The 19,641-nt window shown below is 38.9% G+C and overlaps 1 protein-coding gene across 1 annotated transcript; it reads right to left on the bottom strand.

The window, feature by feature from the left end:
- Positions 1–1,267: 1,267 nt before the first annotated feature.
- LOC122988514 (occludin-like) lies at positions 1,268–19,215 on the bottom strand. Its single transcript, XM_044360859.1, has 10 exons — positions 19,051–19,215; positions 18,331–18,659; positions 13,650–14,265; positions 12,524–12,715; positions 11,568–11,735; positions 7,112–7,275; positions 4,929–5,147; positions 3,985–4,156; positions 3,394–3,435; positions 1,268–3,119 (listed from the first exon to the last, which is right to left on the bottom strand). The coding sequence occupies exons 3-10, from the start codon at positions 14,244–14,246 to the stop codon at positions 3,021–3,023; spliced, it is 1,653 nt and encodes a 550-aa protein (XP_044216794.1). The 5' UTR covers positions 14,247–14,265; positions 18,331–18,659; positions 19,051–19,215; the 3' UTR covers positions 1,268–3,020.
- Positions 19,216–19,641: the final 426 nt, after the last annotated feature.

Genomic DNA, 19,641 nt, shown 5'->3' with positions numbered 1-19,641 from the left:
ATCATTGTTCGGGACAGCACTACTTCTTCTTCCTCTCATGTTGGACTGAGGGTAAACTGGAAGCTACAGTGACTCACCATCGCCCTTGAGGTACAAAGTGGTATTACGAGACAGGACGGACCAGTGCTAGCTGGTTAGCATGCTAACATCAGTAGATATCTCTGTAACACAATACATAGACGTCTTTGACATAATGTCAAAATTGTTATTTCTTCACATTCTGTTGATAATTTTAGTTAATTTTTGAACATTTTAAACTAAAATTCTGGCCAAATCTTGCATAGTGCACTTTTAAGTCAAAATACAGACGTAGGCTATGAGTTGCTAAATTTACTTGAAGTATCAGAAGTAAAAGTACTCATTATGCAAAATGGCCCCACTCAGGGATATATTGATTATACATACACAGATATAGTGTCTGTAAAAAATAATTTCACCCCTCTTCTGGTTTTTCATGTTTTTTGTCTCACAGCATGGAATCAAAGGGGATTTAGTTTTTTTTACACTAATCAACAGAAAAAATACTCTTATATGTAAAAGTGAAACCTAATTTCTACAAAGCGATCTAAATTAATTACACATGTAAAATACATCATCTGTTTTATTTGTAAAATCTATATCTGAAAAGTAACTATAGATGTGAAATAAATGTAGCGTAAAAAGTAAAATATTTCCCTCTGAAATGTAGTAGAGTAGAAGTATAAGACTGCATTAAATGGAAATACTCTTGTACTGAAGTACAGTACTTGTGAAAATGTACTTGATGTGTAGCATATTTACACAGGAAGAGTGACATATATACTCAAAAGACAGTATGCTGACAGTTGGTGTACAATATTGTCTCACCGTGTTTTACACAAAGGAAAAGTTAGTGGTGCTCACAGGTGCAAAAAGTGTAAAAAAAAAAAAATGCAGATGGTGGTGAGACAGCTAGACATCATAATATATATTAAATCTTTTGGATAATGCTTTCACCTTGTGAAGTTTAAGTTAGGCTGCAGTGTGATGTATTATTTATTTCCTGTCGGTATGAAATGATGACTTTTTTGTATACCAACAGCAAAAATACTTAGTATGTATTGTGGAAAAACAGCTCCAGTAAAAGGTTTCGAGAGATGTTCACCAGTGGAGGGCAGTAACAGTTTGCATTTAGCTCACTGTGATCAGCTACTTTTATCACCAGTGTTCCCAGAGAGAGAAAAGTCTTCTGCTCTCCCTGCTGGACACTAACAGCAGGTGCACAGAAAGAGGTGAAATGTGAAGCAACTCATTTTTAGAGAATTAGAAATGTTTATTACTTATGGAACACTTTTTAGACATCATTCATACCTTATGGAAGAATACAGTTACAAAAAAAATGGTCCTTTATAATAGTATCAGAGAAAATAAATCCATACAAAAATAAATGGCTCGCAAATGGTTTGTAAAATGACAACAATGTTCTTCATAAAAATACAAATGCATGACAAATCATGAGGGTGCCAAAACAATTTTAAAACATACACAAGATCATAACATTTTGCATATGAAGTAGATTATTATATTATTATAATCACCACACATGGAATCAGCACATAATCATTTTTCATCGGCCAAGAAGGAATCTAATGAAAATATGAACTTAGCTTATAGACAGTCAGGAACAGTGAGAGACATGTTTTCCAGTTTGTGTTGAGGGTGTACAACGGAAAAATATAAAAAATAGTCTAAATATTTTTACTATTTTGCATAGATTCAGCATATTTGAAATGATCACCGATTAAAAACAAACACTGTGTCTTTAGTATGTACAAATAACAGATAACATTATCACAGATGCTAATTACCTAATAGACAGATACATACTAAAAATTTTGTTCTTTTGATTCCTGCAGTACATAAAAACCATAAACCATTGTTTTAATGTTTATGTAGTAAAAACAGGATCCCTTAAAAGAATATACAATTGGCCACTAAGTCCCCTTTTTGGTCTCACTGCATCTATATTTAGATATTCAGTATCAAAATCTTAGTTTCGACATAAAGCCAGTACATTAGAATAATACATGTGGTCCTGGAAGAGAGCAGTTAACTCTGCTGATATTGATGTTAGTAACCAACACTGACACAGAGGTGAGACAAGCACAACAAAACATAATTTTTGACAAAGTTAACGCCATGCAAAGGGTTAAAAAAAAACACATTTGCTTGCTAACAACCCCGACAACCCGTCTCACCCATTACTGCTCCAACTGTTATCTCAACTGGAGATAAAACACGGAAAAGTTGCCAATTTAGAGAGCAAACAAAATCACAGAAACTGAGCACACTTATCACAGGTGACTCAAGGTCAGGTGACTTTAAAATAACCTTTCTACAACCTCACCCTCTGATCTTCGCAGGTGGCTGCACATGGCTAACAATGAGCTGACCCTTTAAGAAAATGGCAGTGTTTGCTGTGGAAGTGGATTCAGCTCAGGCTGCTGTTTCCATTTCTCCCTAAAAAGTCATTTCATCCAGTTCTGCTGTCTTACAAACGATCAGATCATTAATATTAACATACCGTATGTTCCCTGTGTGTGTGTGTGTGTGTGTGTGTGTGTGTGTGTGTGTGTGTGTTTTTGTTACCTCACTGGGACCTTTTCTGGTATAAACATCAACCTCGTCAGGACCAGCAGTCCTCATGGGGACCAAGACGTGGTCCTAATGAGGCAAAATGTCATTTCTGAGGTCCTGGTTAAGTTTAGGGGTAAAGTGTGAACTGGTAATTAGGGTTTGGGTTAGGCTGTCCACAATGAATGGAAGTCAATGCAATGTCCTACCAAGGATAGCTGCTCAAACTTACAGTATGTTCCCTATGTGTGTGTGTGTGTGTTTGTGTGTGTGTGTGTGTGCCCATGTGTGTCCAGTGAGTGTAGGAGCTGTACAGGTAACTTTGGTCTCAGCCTTTCACAGAGTCTTTGTAGCATTGTGGAGTGTATCTTGGCATCATGTGGACCATGGTAACTGTGAGAGCGGAGCGTAGAGACTCAGTGGGTTCATTAGTGGGTCTTGTCGTAGTCCTTCACCATGCGTTTGATGTAGAAAAGTTTGTGTCTCAGCCTGCGACACTCTTTCTTCTTAGACTGGTAGTCTGATGTCTACAGAGGAGAGAGAGCACATTTAATATTACTTAACAGTGTAACAATGTTTGCTTTTCTACTATATTTTCAAAATAATAATAGAGTGAGAATAATAGAGTGAGCACAAATCAATTACAGAAGTTTTATGTGCAAAAGAATACCAAGAATAATACAATAGATGACATTTTGTCTGTGGATGTTTACAACAAACTCTGTAACACTGCTGCCACAAATATCTGCATTATATTTGCAGGCAGGTTTATAAATTGTAAACTCAGAAATGTTTCCTCACCCGCTTCAAGTCCTTCAGTTGATTATATTCCTCTGCTACAGTCTGATGAAAGAAGAAAATACACTTATTATCATGCCAGCCTCACATTCAACCTGAATGTTGTTTTCTTTTCCTGTTCAACATCTCTGTTTGACACCTAAATAAAAACATTTATCTATCTTTGATAAAAAAAAAAATACATGTTTCTATCTGAATATATCCAACTAATACTTGAAACTATTCACTTCCATTAAGAGTTGTGAGTTGGAGGACAGATTTATTTCCACAACATCCCTACACAGAGTACAGCAATGTCAGATACGGTGGATATTTGATCTGGCTGAACTAAGAGCACGAGTGACTCATCAACTGAAAATGAAATTGTGCAAATTCTGAATGTTCTGGGTTTCAATATCTGAATTTTGGCACTTGTAAAGCAGGAGCAAGAAAAAGGAGCATGAGCTGGAGCATTTTAGTTACAGTGTATGGGGATGATCTTCCCTACAGCAGCTCTGATTTTTAATTTAGACTTATCTTGCTTTCATAACCACATTTTTTGTTCAGCTATGCCAGTCTCATCACTCTTTGAGGTGCGTCCTGCGTATGTCTCACCTGGTATTTGACAGAAGTCTCATCCAATGTGTCCAGCTGCCGGCTGAGTTTGTTTAAGTGATCGTTAATGTCGTCCATCTCTGCGCACAGGCGCTTGTACTCCCTAAGGTCGGCATCAAACTCTCTCTTATAGGCATGACGTTGTTCATCAGATGTTATCTCCGGATACATGCTGGAGGAAGAGGAGAGGGAGAGCAAGGAGGAGCAAAGCAACAAAAAGCATGGAGAGTTTGGAGAGGAGAGAAAGACAAACAGATATCAACATCAGAGATAAACTTGCAAAAAAAACTTCCTGTACATGAAAAGCACACCTTACAAACTTCAATGAGGTCATCAGACTCCCTGTGGTTCAGACTGCTGAACACAGAGCACAGAGATCAAGGAGACATGAGTGCTGGTTGTTGTGGTCCACTCCAAATGTCTCCAAATCAGGGTGTATCCAAACAACCAAATATAACAAGTTTCTCGTAAACTACACCAATTCCTCTGTTTTGTACCTTTGGCCCAATTCTCTCATTATGCCTCAGTACAAGCAGTGTGGAATGGCATGCTTCAGGAGATTAACTAATCTCCTGGACAGAGTGAGGAATATACAGAACGTAGCTTTTTCCATCTGCATGTTTGACTGAAAGTTAGAATTAATATTCACCTTCTTTGCTCCCTATTCATCTGTTTATGTGCTCATCTATACTTGCGTGTTCTATTCAAAGGATGTTGTAGTTGCATTGTCTTGTAAACAAAGTCACTCTCGTGTGAGGCTGATTCTCTGAGCTTACAGTTATTCATTCAAATCAGAGAATTTAGGTCTGGTCCTAAGGGAGCAATAGTATTTGACTGCAATCTACATGCTGTGTTCTTTGCTAAAGACATTTCCATCTCTAATCCAGACGGTGTATGAGCAGCTCAGAGATACAGCTGTACAGTCGTGGAAGCTTAAATCTCACCTCTCCCACTCCTCTGGGTCGAGTTCGTTGCCTGTCTCTCCTCCTGTGGTGTACTCCGTCTCATACTGAGACTCATCCAGCTCGGGGTTACGTCTGCGTCTCTTGCCCCTGTTGGCAGAAGGTTTACGGCCTCCGCCTGTCTCTTCTGAAGGACTAGAGCTGGTCCTTCCACCGTGGGAGAAGACATCCGATGGTCGGCTGGTGGTCTGTTCTGAGTATCTGCGGGTCAGCAACAAAGACATGAGAAGATTAGACAAGACCTCTTAAACTGTCCTAAAAAGTCTTCTTCATTAAAACCAGAGTAAAATAAAAACCTAGAAAAATCTAGAACAGCAACTATGCTCTTAAAGCTGTTAGAAACATTTTATATGGAAAACATTTGTCTTAAATAATAATATTTTATTTATACAGCGCTTTTAAAAGGCACTCAAAGTCACCTCACATCAATAAACAAAATGGCAAAAGGAACAACAATAACAACAGAGCAGCAGGAAAGACACTGTTAAAAGCAAAAACAAAAACAGTAAAAGAGAATAAAAGACGTAGTGTCAATTTAAAACGTACTAGCAGCTACTGCGTCAAATACTGTAACAACACCTTTGGCCAAAGTGCCTGAATAAACAAGGATTGAATGTTTCCAAAAGCGCTGAGTCACTCTTGACTTAACACTTTTAGATACGTACTTGTATAGAGACAATGTATGTCTAGTCTGGTGTTTTATGTCTTGAAAGGCCTCCTTGCTGTGTTTAGAGGGATATAAGGGTCGTACTGACTTTTGTTTCAACACAAATTATCAGTGAGGACAGTTAAGTACAGTTAAAGTACAGTTAAGTTTACGGGATCTAGTACAGTTTGAGTACAGTTCAGTTTACGGGATCTAGTACAGTTAAGTACAGTTAAAGTACAGTTAAGTTTTTACAGGGTAAATCTGTAATTTCCTTGACAGTCTAAGAAACAGACAATTTACTCCAAGAACATCATGACCCAAATAACACCACTATCTTTAGGAGTGGTGTTATATAAGACTATGACTAAACATAACAAATATTTACTGATATGGGTTAGACTGATGCCATATGGATGAAGGTAGACAGTGTGAACCACTAATGATTATTGTTGCTTGCACCCTGTAATTTGACTCTGTACCATGTGGATGGCTCCAAGTGACCAGGAATCAGGTGCAGCTCTTTCATAACAAGAGGGGGAGACATGCTCAATTTTGTAGGTTTGTAGGGATTTGAAGAGGAATCCAAATCCAGTGGAGCAGATATTACAAGTTCTTACAAAAACAGGGCTGCATTACGTCAACAACTGGGCACACTGCAGGTCCTCAGGCTAACATTTTTCTGCTTATGAAACGGCAGCAATGATTATTTTGTGATCCCATTTTGTACTTTGAACTCCCTCAAAATCCTTACGTTTCTGAGTACAAAATTAAATGATTTGGTTATTTTATTTAGTTAACGGTGCAGTAAGATCATTCAGAAATATGAGATGGACTTGTTTTTCAAAGGTAGTGAGATGTTAAGAAACTGTAAAGAGAGGAGTACTTGACAAAACTTTACACACACACACACTGCAGTCTTGAGGACATTAACACAAACAGAGTGCTTCAGAAATCATTGAAGAAAAGCAAATACACTACTTCACAAACATGCTGCCTTTTCCCTTCCTCTGGGAATTCAATGAACATGAGAGAAAAAAAAAAAAAAAACAAGGAAAAGTTAATCCAACAAGGGCTCAAAGGTCACACAAACACAGCTCTCTACTGTGGGTGGGGCAATATATTTTCATGGGTTTTAAAACAAAGCAGTGATTAGATATCGCTTGTGTCACGTGTTTTGAGGTTTTGTTTGGAACCTTTACAGTATAAAGACTAAAAGGATGCTGCTTTTTCCTTGATAGAAGTTGAATAGAGGGATTAAAGCAAGAAAATATATGTGAGCCTGAAAAATTGTCCAGGAGTAAATGTGTACAGTGTATTGAATTAAGTATTATATGAATTTAAAACTGTTCTAATCCTGAAATCAGACATGGTGTCTGAGAACTTAAAGCACTGTGTATATAAAAAACTGTCAATTTCTGTTTTTGAAATTTTCACACATCTACCTCAACAGAAAGACCTTCACAGCTTAAGTATTTATTAAGTGTTTCGAAACATTTAAATTGGGCTCTGGACTCACTGGTTGTTATCGTACGTGTCCCCATTAAAGGAGCTGCTGTCCACCTTGGCTGGGGAGTAAGAGATGACACTGTTGGCTGAAGCATTGAGCAGTCCGCCTGCTTTCTCTGACACCAACAGAGTTGGGGCGTCTTGAACACTGTGGCTTTCCTCCACATTGTTCACCTACAGCAGGCAGGAAAGAACAGAAGGAACAGACTCAGCAAACACAAACAAACAACTGAAACACTCACAAAGAGCGAACCTCACCACAGGCTCATTTTCTGACTGACATCCTGCTTATAAATCCATTATTCTTCTTTTCCTTATATCTTAACTGACACGTTTAAATGACCTGCACAGCCACAAACAGGACAGTGTTATTACACTTTACATTGTTGAAAAGGAATTTATTTGGACAGTTTAAACATTAGCAGTGACCTTTAAATGAGAAAGGAAAGCTATTTCCACAGCACAGACAAAGGTTTGGTAATTAGTCCTTAAAGTTTGAGAGAGCAGTGGGGCACGTAATTGGACGGCACAGTCCAGCTCCTTAATGAAATGATGGTTATCTGCTTGGTTCACCGTGCCTGAAAAGTTCCAGAAAACTAAAACAAAGGATGACTTAAGGTTCATTGTAAAACACACTCAACACTAATTTTAAATAAACCGAATGCCATTGTTTGCAGCATTTCCCCATATGCTAAGCCTGTTTCTGATAACCTTCTGACCTTAAAAGATTAATCATAAAGATATTACATACACACAGAAGACAATGGACAGTAACTGAATCTTGGCTTTCACTTCTATCTGTTGTCTTATGTCTTCATGAACACCTGGGACGGATGTGTTCCTCTTTTCTTTATTCAAACAAAAGGAAACAGTGTCCGTCATGTGAAAACATTTGCCTTAATCTGTATTACCAAGTCTTCCTGTGAGGCCAGAGAGCCTGCATGAGAGAATTCCTCACAATGAAGGCCTCGGGGGTGGTCACCGTTTCTTCTACTGTGAGACCAGTAACTTTATCAATCATTAGATTCCTTTTACGAGACCTCTACACAACATGGTAGCTATTGTTTTTGATGACTAACTGGCTTAATGTTAGTAAAAACTGAAGGTATTGAGGCTCCTAAAAACAAAAAAGAGAAAGTAAAACTAAAATCATCTATTGTATAAATGAGCGAGCAGGTTTTAAATCAAGCTCAAACTCTACTCACAAAGTATGTGCCTTTGTATATGGGCTATCACTGATATCACTGGTGCTGACTGGTGAGGTGACATGTTTCTGCATATTACATTAAATATCACATTAGTGAATAAAAATGTCCTGAGCAGGAGTAATCTGCAGGATAATGTTCTGCAGAAATAAGACATCTGACATTTAATACACCTGCACACGAAAGTATGAATATTTTCTTTACTTGTCTAAAATGTATATATTCTGCGTGGTAAAACACACTCCTGATAGTTACATTTTTTAATTTACCAGCCTTTGACAAGTGAGCCAAAAATCCATTTCAAGCCCAGGTTAGAATTAAGAACTCACTAATACCCCACTATATAAAACTCTTATGAAACCTCCACTCCCCTGCTTCTTGAATGCTGCATTACGGAGCAATCTCCTAAATTCCTCACAGTGCAGGAGCAGAGGAAAATATCAGCTTAGCTCCCAAAAAACAACAATCATAGTTGTTGGAGCGCTTGGGTGGGGGAGAGCTACCCTCCTTGCAGCTGCAGGAGAATCCCGTTTGAAGAGTGCAGCTTCAATCCCAACAATGGCCTCTCAGTGAGCAGCGCAGCGGCTGCTGCACCATGAACAGACTATGTAAGCACAGTAAGAATGTCTGAGATACTTGAACCTGGTGAAGCAAAGCAAGGAGGCAAAGATGGAGAGGCAGGGGGGGACAGAGCGCTGGATGTCGACGAGGGAGGGGAAACAAAGGGAAGCAGAAAGGCATGGAGAAGGCAAAGTGAGGGAGAAGAGCATGTGTAATAAAAGAAGTGGGGGAAGCAGCATCATGATGGAGCAAGACAGAAATCAAGGACAAGTAGAAGAAGAGGGGAAGTGACATGATGTTAAGAGTGAGAAAAGCAAGGATAGAGATTTATGTAAGCCGTAAAATGTCCACTTGAATAATAAAAAACGCTCTTAACTGCAGGCCTGTGCTTCACTGAAGACGATGCTACTTGTGTGTTGCAAATTGCACAAAACAGTTTTTACAACCAGCTTTAATGAGCAGCAGTAACCGACAGATTTATAAGAGAAGATACATTGAATGCTACAGCAAAACTACTGAAAAAAAGAAAAACCACAAACCCTTTGTCATTTATGGTTCACCAACATTTTGTTTCTTAATATAACATTATTGTAACATGTTAAACGTCCAAACTATAACATTATATGCTTAAAATCACGTTCTCTCTCTATTTTGATGTTTTAACCCATGTCTATGAAACCAGCCCCAGATGCCTACGCTCTACATCTGTGAAGCAATTCAGCATTTCCAGCACACAGACAGCCCTGCAGAAACCGACTCTGATGACCTCATGCAGCAGACACAATGCAGCCCCCCTGGGCGAGCTGAATGAGGCCAGTGTGTGAGGTCATCAGAGTGAGCCAGGCCTCCCTGAGCTCAGCAACAGAGATGGTCCAATCTCAAACCAACTACAGCCTTAGACTGTCACTGGCCTTGTGTTTAAAGGAGCCAAACAAGCCTGATGACTCATTTTGTGGCACTGATTTGCAGGTAGTGCAGCAACGAAGAAAAAATAATCAGTACAGTGTAGAAGATTTAAAAAATGAGGAAAACGAGGACAGATGAGCCAACTCTAACACACCACACCTGTTTATTGAAGCTATAACAAAGACAGAAGATGTATATCAGCTATAGTGGCCATACAATAACTGCACACTTTGAACCTGTGATTCAACAGATTACAGTCTTAAAACAGCAAAGTCATATATGTGCCACAGCCTACATACATATTTCAATCTTTGACACTGACTAGCTTGAATAAATAATGACCTGAAAGTCATGAAAACTTTTGCGCAGCTTTAAAATTTCAAAACGTATCTCTTACATGCTTGAATGTCAAGACGTGTTAAATGTCTAAATGCAGTAGCAGTAAACTTAACTACTTAAACTTAACTACTGTACCTACAATAAATCTGATGACATCAGTGAGCACGGCTCCATTTATAGACACTAGTGCTAGTCACAGGATTCACTCTGGGCTTGACTCATTTACTCTCGTCTGCTCTGACTCCACACCTCTGTGTGCACGATACCATCCAATGACAACCCCTCTCAAAAACAAACAGCTCTATATAATCAAATATAACACCATGTCTGTTTAGTTCTTCTTTAGGTGAGATAAGCTATTGATTCTGAGTCCTTTAAGTGTACAGATACGCTGGTGCTGCAAACTTGTTGCAAATGTTACGTCCCTCTGAGCCTTTTGAAATGTGGACACCATCTGCAAAGTCTCAGATTTCAATACTGCTGTTTATCAATTACATTTTTTTGCTATAGTACATTAGCATACTGTTATATCTCTGTCATTCAGTCTATGAAACAGGCATCATTTGAAAAGTGGCAGTTGAAGTCAATAATCAATCCATATTTCAGATAACAGTCCCGCATTTAAAAACCTGAGGCAGGCTCTCTAGAAACTACCTGCTTGCTCGCTATCTTCTGAGGTAGTTAATGATTACTCAGAGTGAAACCAGGTAGTAGACCATGAGCAAACAGGCACTGACTGCTATCAGCCCTGACCCTGAACAAAGTGACTCTGTCAGAGGAAACACTGGTATGGTAGTCTTACTGTTTCCCTCTGGATGCTATAAAGTGATAAAGATCTATATATGACACCCTTTTTGGACTTTCAGCTCATAAATACAAGCAATGAAAAAACATATGAGATGTGAACTGGTACACAACATTACAAAGTCTATCAGGAAATACAGCACAAATATAGTGTGTCAGAAATAGCAATAACAAACCAACCTTGGGATTGAGCAAGTCTCAGTCTGGCTATTTTGCTGCTCTACATCACCACAATCAACCTAACCAATCTTTATAACTGATGACTACCGAAGTGGGATGACTACATGACTCATTACCTACGTGCTTACTTACTTTGTATTGTAAAAACAGGTGGAAACTAATTTCCCACATACCAACAAGTCACACAATTCGGTGACAGATGGGGAAAAGCGTATGTCAATCAGTTTTGTTGGCTGAAATCTACTATACGGGAAAAAAAATAAATTTCATCATCTAATCAAATCAGTGAACATTGTATTCCATCAACCTTTCCTAAGGCTGGATTTAAACTCCCTCCGACCCTGTTCAAATGACTGCAAGCTGTGCATGCAAAAACTCTGGGTCAGTTAGGGTCAAAATGTGATTTTTGTTTGTAAATCCCATGTAAATCCAGATTTATTTAGCTGTGATTACCGTCCTGTTGTCTCTTACCCAGTCCTCTACATCTCTGCCCTCTGAGGCCTTCCCATCAACAAGAGGCCTATCCCAGTTGATGTTGGGTTTCCCGTAGCGCCAGATCTTCCCTCTAGTTTTGTGTGCAAAGAAAGCCGCAACACCCAAGGCGATGACAATCAGGAATCCACACACCATGGCAACTCCCTGGGAAAGCAAGAACATGGGAATAAAATCTCAAGTTCTCAAGAAGATAAGCTCTGAGATACAGCTGGGTTATTCTGGTACAAGACGTACACAAAATACACGTGTGACGTCATTACAACAATTCATGGCGCCATGTACGGTGAATGTAATGAATTCTTCAAGTTAAGAAATTACATTACAAAACAATAAAGAGCTGTTAATATGAGAAGCTGTAATATACTTGTGACACAAGTAAAATCAAGCATTTCCATTACATTTATTTATTCCATTACATTTATATCAACAACAAATATGATGATCAACTAATGAGTAATTTAATGAGCAAAAATGAAAAAACATTGCTGGTTCCAGCTTACATTTACATTTAGTCATTTGGCAGACGCTTTCATCCGAGGCAAGACAATCAAGCGATAGAGGACAGAGACTGGTACAAATTCTCAAGTAGCTGACCAGGTCCAGCAAATGTAAGGATTTTCGGCTTTTCTTTGTTTATATTATTAATGTCTTTCCGATCTGGACTGTTCGACAGACAAAACAAACTAAAGAAATATGAAGGCGAGAAATTGTGATGGGAAAATTCCACTATCTTCTGATATTTTTAGAGCTATTATTACCGTTACTATTAGAGCCTGATCTATTTAACATAATGTTATGAATATTAACAAGACCATCGTTAGACTACTTTATCAACTACATGCACATATATAGAGTCTGGGAGATGTGGTGTCACATCAACAACTGATCCAACCCTTCATATCTACAAAATATCCACAGAAAAAGCTACAAACCTCCTGAGGGTCCACAAAGCAGTAATGGTAGAGGTACTGGTTGTATATGGGAAAGCCTCCTACTCCTCCCATCTGGGAATAGCTGGTCTGATAGAGGTTCTGGCACATCATGAGCATTGGATTGTACATCATGCTGGAGGATCCTTGGGCCATTGGGTTCACCCCAACGATATAGACAATGGTTATGATGCCCTGTGAAAGACACAGAGTTAGTACATTGACAACCATAAAAGTCTCTTATTTAAAAAGACTTACATAAGTATTCCTCAGTGCTCAATTGAAATGTAACTAAGACAACAATATCAAATCAAATGAGGTCAGTTATATAGCAGCAACCATCAACCCAGTGATTAGCTGAACATACTGTAAGTGCAAAAGGTAAAGTACAACGAGGAGTTTTTTTTACTTTGGACTAACAAACCTTTGGTGGAACATTGGGTTCAGAACAGAGTGTAACTGTGCAATGGTTTAGGACTGCATAAGGGAATATCATATCATTACAGAGTTATGTGACTGGTTTTGAAAGTTCATAAGTTTACAACAATTTTATTTGGCACATGGGATGGAAACTTCCAAATATTAAACATAAATGTGAGATGCTTCAGTAGAAGGATGCTCTGCTAATGCAGAGAACAACAGCAGACTGAAAATGAATTCCAATTTATGTTTCATTGTTCCTTACAACAATGAGAATGGTGGTTTTGCATATTTCTTTCTTTTCTGGATTTTTAAAAATTTGAGCTGTTTCTCTATAAAAAAAGCTGTTAAATGTATGAGAAATGACTTCACTGTAGAGGATGAAGCACAAGCTGATATTGTTGTATTAAGAATCCAAACAACATTACAGCAGAGAAAACAGTGCTACCTAACTGTGGCCAAGAGGCAGGAGGTCTCATTCCAGACATTTCTTGAAGAAGGGAGTCTTTAGACTGAATCTGAGTTCTACTTGGAGACCGTTGTGATTTGCACAGCATTTTATCTTTTGTTCTTGTATACAGAAATGTTTTGTACTCTTATGAATGAATCACCACTGGTCTATGTCCACACAGAGGTTGTTGAAGAGTGCATAAACAACAGAGAAGTAGAAAGGCTTTAACATAGACCACACAATGTAACTGAGTATTACCTGCAGGACACCCATTAAGATGCTGGCTATCAGGAGAGCCAGAAAGAACTTCCTGCTGCGGACGGTGTTGGACTTAGAGAAGCTAGCAATGAAGAATGCCAGCGCCCCTATGAAGTTAATGGCTGCCATGGCAAGCATTGTAGTTTTGGCTGAGTAGGGTGAAATGTAGGAGCCGTAGCCGCCGTAGCCTCCATAACCCCCATAACCACCGTATCCTGAGCCGTAGCTCCCGCTGTAGCCTCCGCCGTAGCCCCCGCCATATCCCCCGCCGTATCCACCGCCATAGCCCAGCCCAGAGCCATAACCATATCCATACTGCATGTCCCACATGAGAGTGGAGGCCACGCAGGCAAATATTGCCACACACAGCACGATCACTGTAGCCATCATGGCTTTGATGATCCCAGGAGGTGACAGCCATTTGTAGAAGTTTTGCGGTTTTTCCTCAATGTAGTAAGAGCCCGGCGGAGGTGGGTACGCGTTGTAATCACTCTGAGGAGCATGAAAGCTGCCTGGTGGAACAAAGCCGTGGTTGGATGGTGAGGTGAAAGGAGGACTGTAGACAGGCGGACTGTCGTAGTTCTGCTTGTCAAACATTGCTGAAAGATGTCCGAAACTGTAAACGAAAACAACAAAACAAAGAGTTTGTGGACAATCCTTGGACCCAAAATCTCAGCAAATGACCTGCGCCAACTAGGAAGGGCTGTGCTGCTCTGTTTTTCAGCAGCACTGATATGAGTAATGCTACGTCAAGATACAGGAAAGTTAGGCGTGACTGTCTTTGGTAATGAGGCTTAGTAACAGATCAGTGTAAATGTTTTACTATTTCCAAGGCAGTGTGATTTATGAAGGTACATGTGAAGCTTGTTTGTGCAATTTTCTCTTCTGGTCAGGTTGAGTAAATTAGGTTTTACAGAGAGAAGAAAGTGTATCGCTTTTCATATCATGAACTAGATAAAGCCTGCTTTTTTGCATTAAGATAAAAATGAAATATTAGAGGAATGACCTTAGCTTTGAGTTCTCTGAACCAGCAAAGTCTCAATCACTGTGGAGATGCCAGTACCAGGACGGGGAGTGCAGCCAAACAACAATACTTTCCTTTTTGCGTCTTCACAGGCAGTGGGAGTCTTTCTCCAGCCCACACAATGCCCAGCCAGACTTTGAACATTTCATATCGCTTTTTTGCTCTTTTTTTTGTTACAAATCTTACAGAGATATGCAAAGCCACAGTGTGTACGACGTAACAATGCCCATTCTTCTACGCCGAGTCATTCAGGGAGTGGGCAGTTTGAATGAAAAGGCAAGTAAACAACAGAGCAGAGTTACTCTACAGGACAAACAATGAGAACATTAATGCATCTTTTTACTTTTTTCTTACTTGCTAGCTGTAATCTCAGTCTAATATGAACACAGTGCTGTGTGTAATGTGTTATTAAACACAATGTGACACGTCATCTGTTAATGCACCAGGTAACAGCAAATAATTCAGTGATTATAGGGCTGTAACTAACGATTATTTTCATTATTGATTTGTGTATTATTCTTTATTTATTCTATTAAATGTCATGAAATAGTGAAAAATGCACATGATCCCAGAGCTCAAGGTCACATCTTCAAATTTCTTGTTTTGTTTGATCAATAGTTCAAAAACTAAACAATATTCAATTTACAAAGGAGAAATGCAGTAAATCTTTGCTTTAAAAAGGGTGGAACCAGAGAACATTTTGCATTTTTGCTTGATAAATGACTTCAATGATGAATTGATATTAAATTTGTTGCCAATTTATTTTGTCTACTGACTAATCGTTTAATTGTTTCAGCTCTAGTCAAAGCCTAGTAGTCTGTTTTACTGAACTCTGTCTTCCAGTGGCACCACAGTCCTGATTTAAACAACAAAAACAATTTTTTCATCTACATCTTGCTCCAGTTCGGGCACTTAGGCGGGATTGTGAAGGAGCTCGACAGCCAGAATGCACAGACATTCAGACAGAGAGACGTCCCTGGCAGTGCCCATAGTCTTCAGTCCGGGGTAATAACTCTTCTATCTTTATGGGGCTCTGGCACACATGGCAGAAGAAGTCTCGCCTCAGAGCCTCCATCCCAGACACCTTCCTATTATTCCCTCCCTCATTCCTCCATATACTTCATCCCCCGTACAATTCCCCTGTCTCCAACTCTCTGCTTGCCCCTCTACCCCCTCCCTCGATAACTTCTTGCCTTTGTTTTGGGAGCAGGAGGGGAAAAAGTCAAGGCTGTTCGTCACGGGAACAGTGTTGCCATGGAGTCAGGGTAAAAAAAAAAAAAGAAAAAAAGAAAATTGGGGCACTGTCCAGGGAGGACCAAACAACAGCTCCTCTGTGCTGCTCCTGAGTGAAGTTAGACAGGAGACACAGAAAGAGGGGAGGACAGGTGGATGGGTATGTTTTGCACAGCGGTGTCAGGTGTCCTTTATTGTTGGTCAACAGGCTGTCCGTCAGCCAGTGGGTTCTTGTTTATTTTCTGCCGCACAACTGTGATTTTTGAAATTTCTTCTTTATTACATAAGAAAAGCACCTTTCAAGCCTAAATTTCCTTTCAGTCAGGTATACAGAGAAATCAAAGTCTTCAAAATCTAAATATTTGATTCCTCTGTACCTGATGAAAAGAAAATAGAGTTTGAGATGGTGTACTTTTCCTGAAGAATAAAGTACAAATCTTAAAAGGAGCGTTGTGTCAGTCAATTAATCAATTAGGAAATTATTTTGATAATTGTTCAGTTGTTTAAATCTTTAATCAAGCAAAAATGCCAAATATTTCATGGTTTCAGCTTCTCAAATCTATGAATTTAGCCACTTGTCCTTGTCTGAAGATTTTAATGAACTTAATATCTTCCTGATTTGGACTGTTGGTCGGACAAAATGAGACGAGTGTAATAGGTATTTCCCACAACTTTCTGATATTTTATAGACCATTTAATTAAAAGAATAATCAGCACTTTAATCTATAATGAAAATAATCGTGAGTCACAACCATAGACTCAGCACCTGTACAAGGAGGATGTACAGGTGGTTATTAAAGCAGGTGGTTATGGACACTGATTATTAAAGCCCACAAAACTATAAAGATTCCTTTGGATCATTTGCTCATTAAGGGGAAGCCTATTAATTATTAAACAGCAAACAGTTTCCTGAAAACAGTGCATCATACTTTTATGATAACATTGCAGTAGAAGCAACAACAGAGCAACAATAAAAGGAGTAACAGTAGTAGTAGTGGTAATAGTAGTAGTATAGTGGTGTTTGTCTAAAGTTGGCTCACAAATCACATTTTCAAGCTGGACAGAAAGTGCAGCGTTCTGGCCACAGGTCAGGTCAGACACCCACCAGCCGCAGCCTGAACTCCGCTACAACACAGAGACTCTTATCATCTGTTTCTGATAATGGAATTCCAGTCATACAGTCACATGTCTCACATCTGTCAAAAACAATTACGGCCCTGCCCCATGTAGGCTGGGACCCACAGGGACACCCGCAGGAGTCAGCCAAGACTCCCTACCTAAAAAAACACCCCACTGAAAAATCTCCTGGACTTAGTAAAACTTCTGGGAAAAAAAAACACCTGTTGTATATTCAGTTGCAAATGTTTTAGGTACCAAATGCACTGTAACACAAAAACTTTAACTGTTTTAGAGAGGTGCTGATTCAACTATATATTAATTTTGGAAGTCTGTGTTGCGCTTCAATTCCACTGCAGTATACTGGAAGGTGTTTCAAATATTTTGTCCACCCCATTTATATCAATGAGGGTAGCTTTCAAAATGACCATAAAGTCAACCAGCACCTCTCTAAACAGTCTAACAAAAACTGACCTTATTAACCTTCATGAAGATAAGATTTATTGCAAGACTGTTATATTAGACTATATTAGTTTTAATTAAGTCAGATGTACCTAATGAGTGTAATTAATGAGTCATTGGCTCGCAGTCTACAACACTAAAAAAATCTATACTTGACGGATAAAGAGACATTCATGCACAATATTCATTTCTTCTAACTGTGTAAATTACAGATACTAAACAAACATCTTTGAGTTCATTTATTTATGGGTGTTTTACTACTGTGTTTACAATCAGTTAAAGTGTAAACACCTTTAACACCATCATCAGGAAACACTGAGCTGAAATCCCAGAAAAGCTATGAACCTGCTGTGATGTTTGGTGGTGGGGTTAGGCTACCTGTTTGATTGTTATTGATTACGGTTTGTTGATATAGGTTAAATGTTTTAGGCTAATATGTAGCTAGTTATTTCAAGCCACAGTTAAATCAAAAAGCTATCAGATATTATATTAATATAGGCTACCGTTATGGACGTAAGTTTTCCTTGATGTCAGTTTGGTCATAGTACATTTCTGAAATAAATAATTGTTGATTGGCTTCTTTATATTATCAATAACGGCATCAGAAGTGCAATAATGTTGTTAGAAAGCGTGAAGTGACTGTAAAACAAGATGAGTTTCCACCTGACGACGTTACAATCAACCGTTACAAATGTTTTCTTCACTCAGAAAACTCTAAGTTTCTTCAGGCAACAGCAGCGACTTTAAGAAAAATGAACAAAAGCACTTTGTGCACGTTTATTTTTTTGTTAAAGACTGTTGAAAAAAAGTAAAGCCTGCAATTAAAATCACCTTTCTCCATCTTACCTGAGGATCGCTGAGGAGGAATAACAACTGCCCGTCCCGGCTTCCTTGGAAAACTCCTTTTTCTTAAACTTTGGAGCAGTTAAGAAAAAAATATGTGTCCGCCAAAAAAAAACACCTATCTCTCAGTTAATGTTCAGGAAAACCTCTTTATCTGAGGCTGACTTTAAAAGTCGTTTTTTCTCCGCTTCGGACGTCTGTCCCGGGCAGAGAAACACAGAGAGACAACGGTCACTTCACAGCCAACAGCTTCTGAACAGTCCGCGGTAATGAGGCAGCCGCACAACACCGCCAAACGGCCGGGTTTCAACCGCCAGAGGTCAGGCTTTGTGCTGTTAAATATTCAGAACACAGGACAAATATACATACACATTTTGATCACATTTGAGGCAAATAAATGATATTAACAGTGTTAGGTAACATTACTTTTAAAAGTAACCCGCTACATTACAACATTACTGCCATTAAAAAACACCTCCTTACGTTACAGCGTTAACCGTTACCTACGGAGAAAAGTAACTCTCTAGAGTAACGTTACTTTTGCGTTACCAATACAGGAGACAGAGCAGTATGTTCGTTTATGTTGTAGTTGCTGTTCGTTTTTCTTATTTCCAATTAATATTACCTAAGTTATCGCGTGGTGAGATTATCAATAACGTTATGTTATGAATATGACCGTTTAGAGGTACGAGACAAAAATTCAGAGATTAAACAGTCTCTTACCGTTCATCCGGTTCCACAGCGGAGAGACAGCTGAACAAATGTCAGGAACAAACTTAATGAAGGCCAGCAGATGAATATCAACTCGAACAAAGAAAAGTCTTGCGAGTTTCATTCACCACAAACATAAAAAAAGACACGAATATCTCATATTTTCAGCGAAGTTAATTGAATCACTGCTTCTGTTTTTTCATTTTCCATGGAGTCAACGAGCCAAAAGACGGACAGCGCCACTCTGTTATTGCAACCCACATTGTGGTCGGAAGGGGGAATTACATCCTTAGTGATACATAACTGGTAACGGATTTCTTATTTGAAAGTGTAACGAAGTAACTGATTACTTAAATTGCAAAACTAACGCGTCACGTTACTCGTTGCAACAAACAGGTAATCTGAGTACTCTAACGCGTTACTTTGTAACGCATTACCCTCAACACTGATGATAAAATACATAAATAAATGATAACCGTCATCATAATGATAGTCTTCCGCCAGACAATATAGTTCTTGAACAGTCAGTTAGTGTTCATTTTGGTGAAAGTGAATAGTTGTTCAAGAAGTTGGGGGTTCATGTTTTTTGTTAAAATACTCTGT

The sequence above is a fragment of the Thunnus albacares genome, chromosome 9, assembly GCF_914725855.1.
Source record: "Thunnus albacares chromosome 9, fThuAlb1.1, whole genome shotgun sequence".
NCBI lineage: Eukaryota > Metazoa > Chordata > Actinopteri > Scombriformes > Scombridae > Thunnus > Thunnus albacares.
This window is presented reverse-complemented; position numbering and strand designations above follow the sequence as displayed.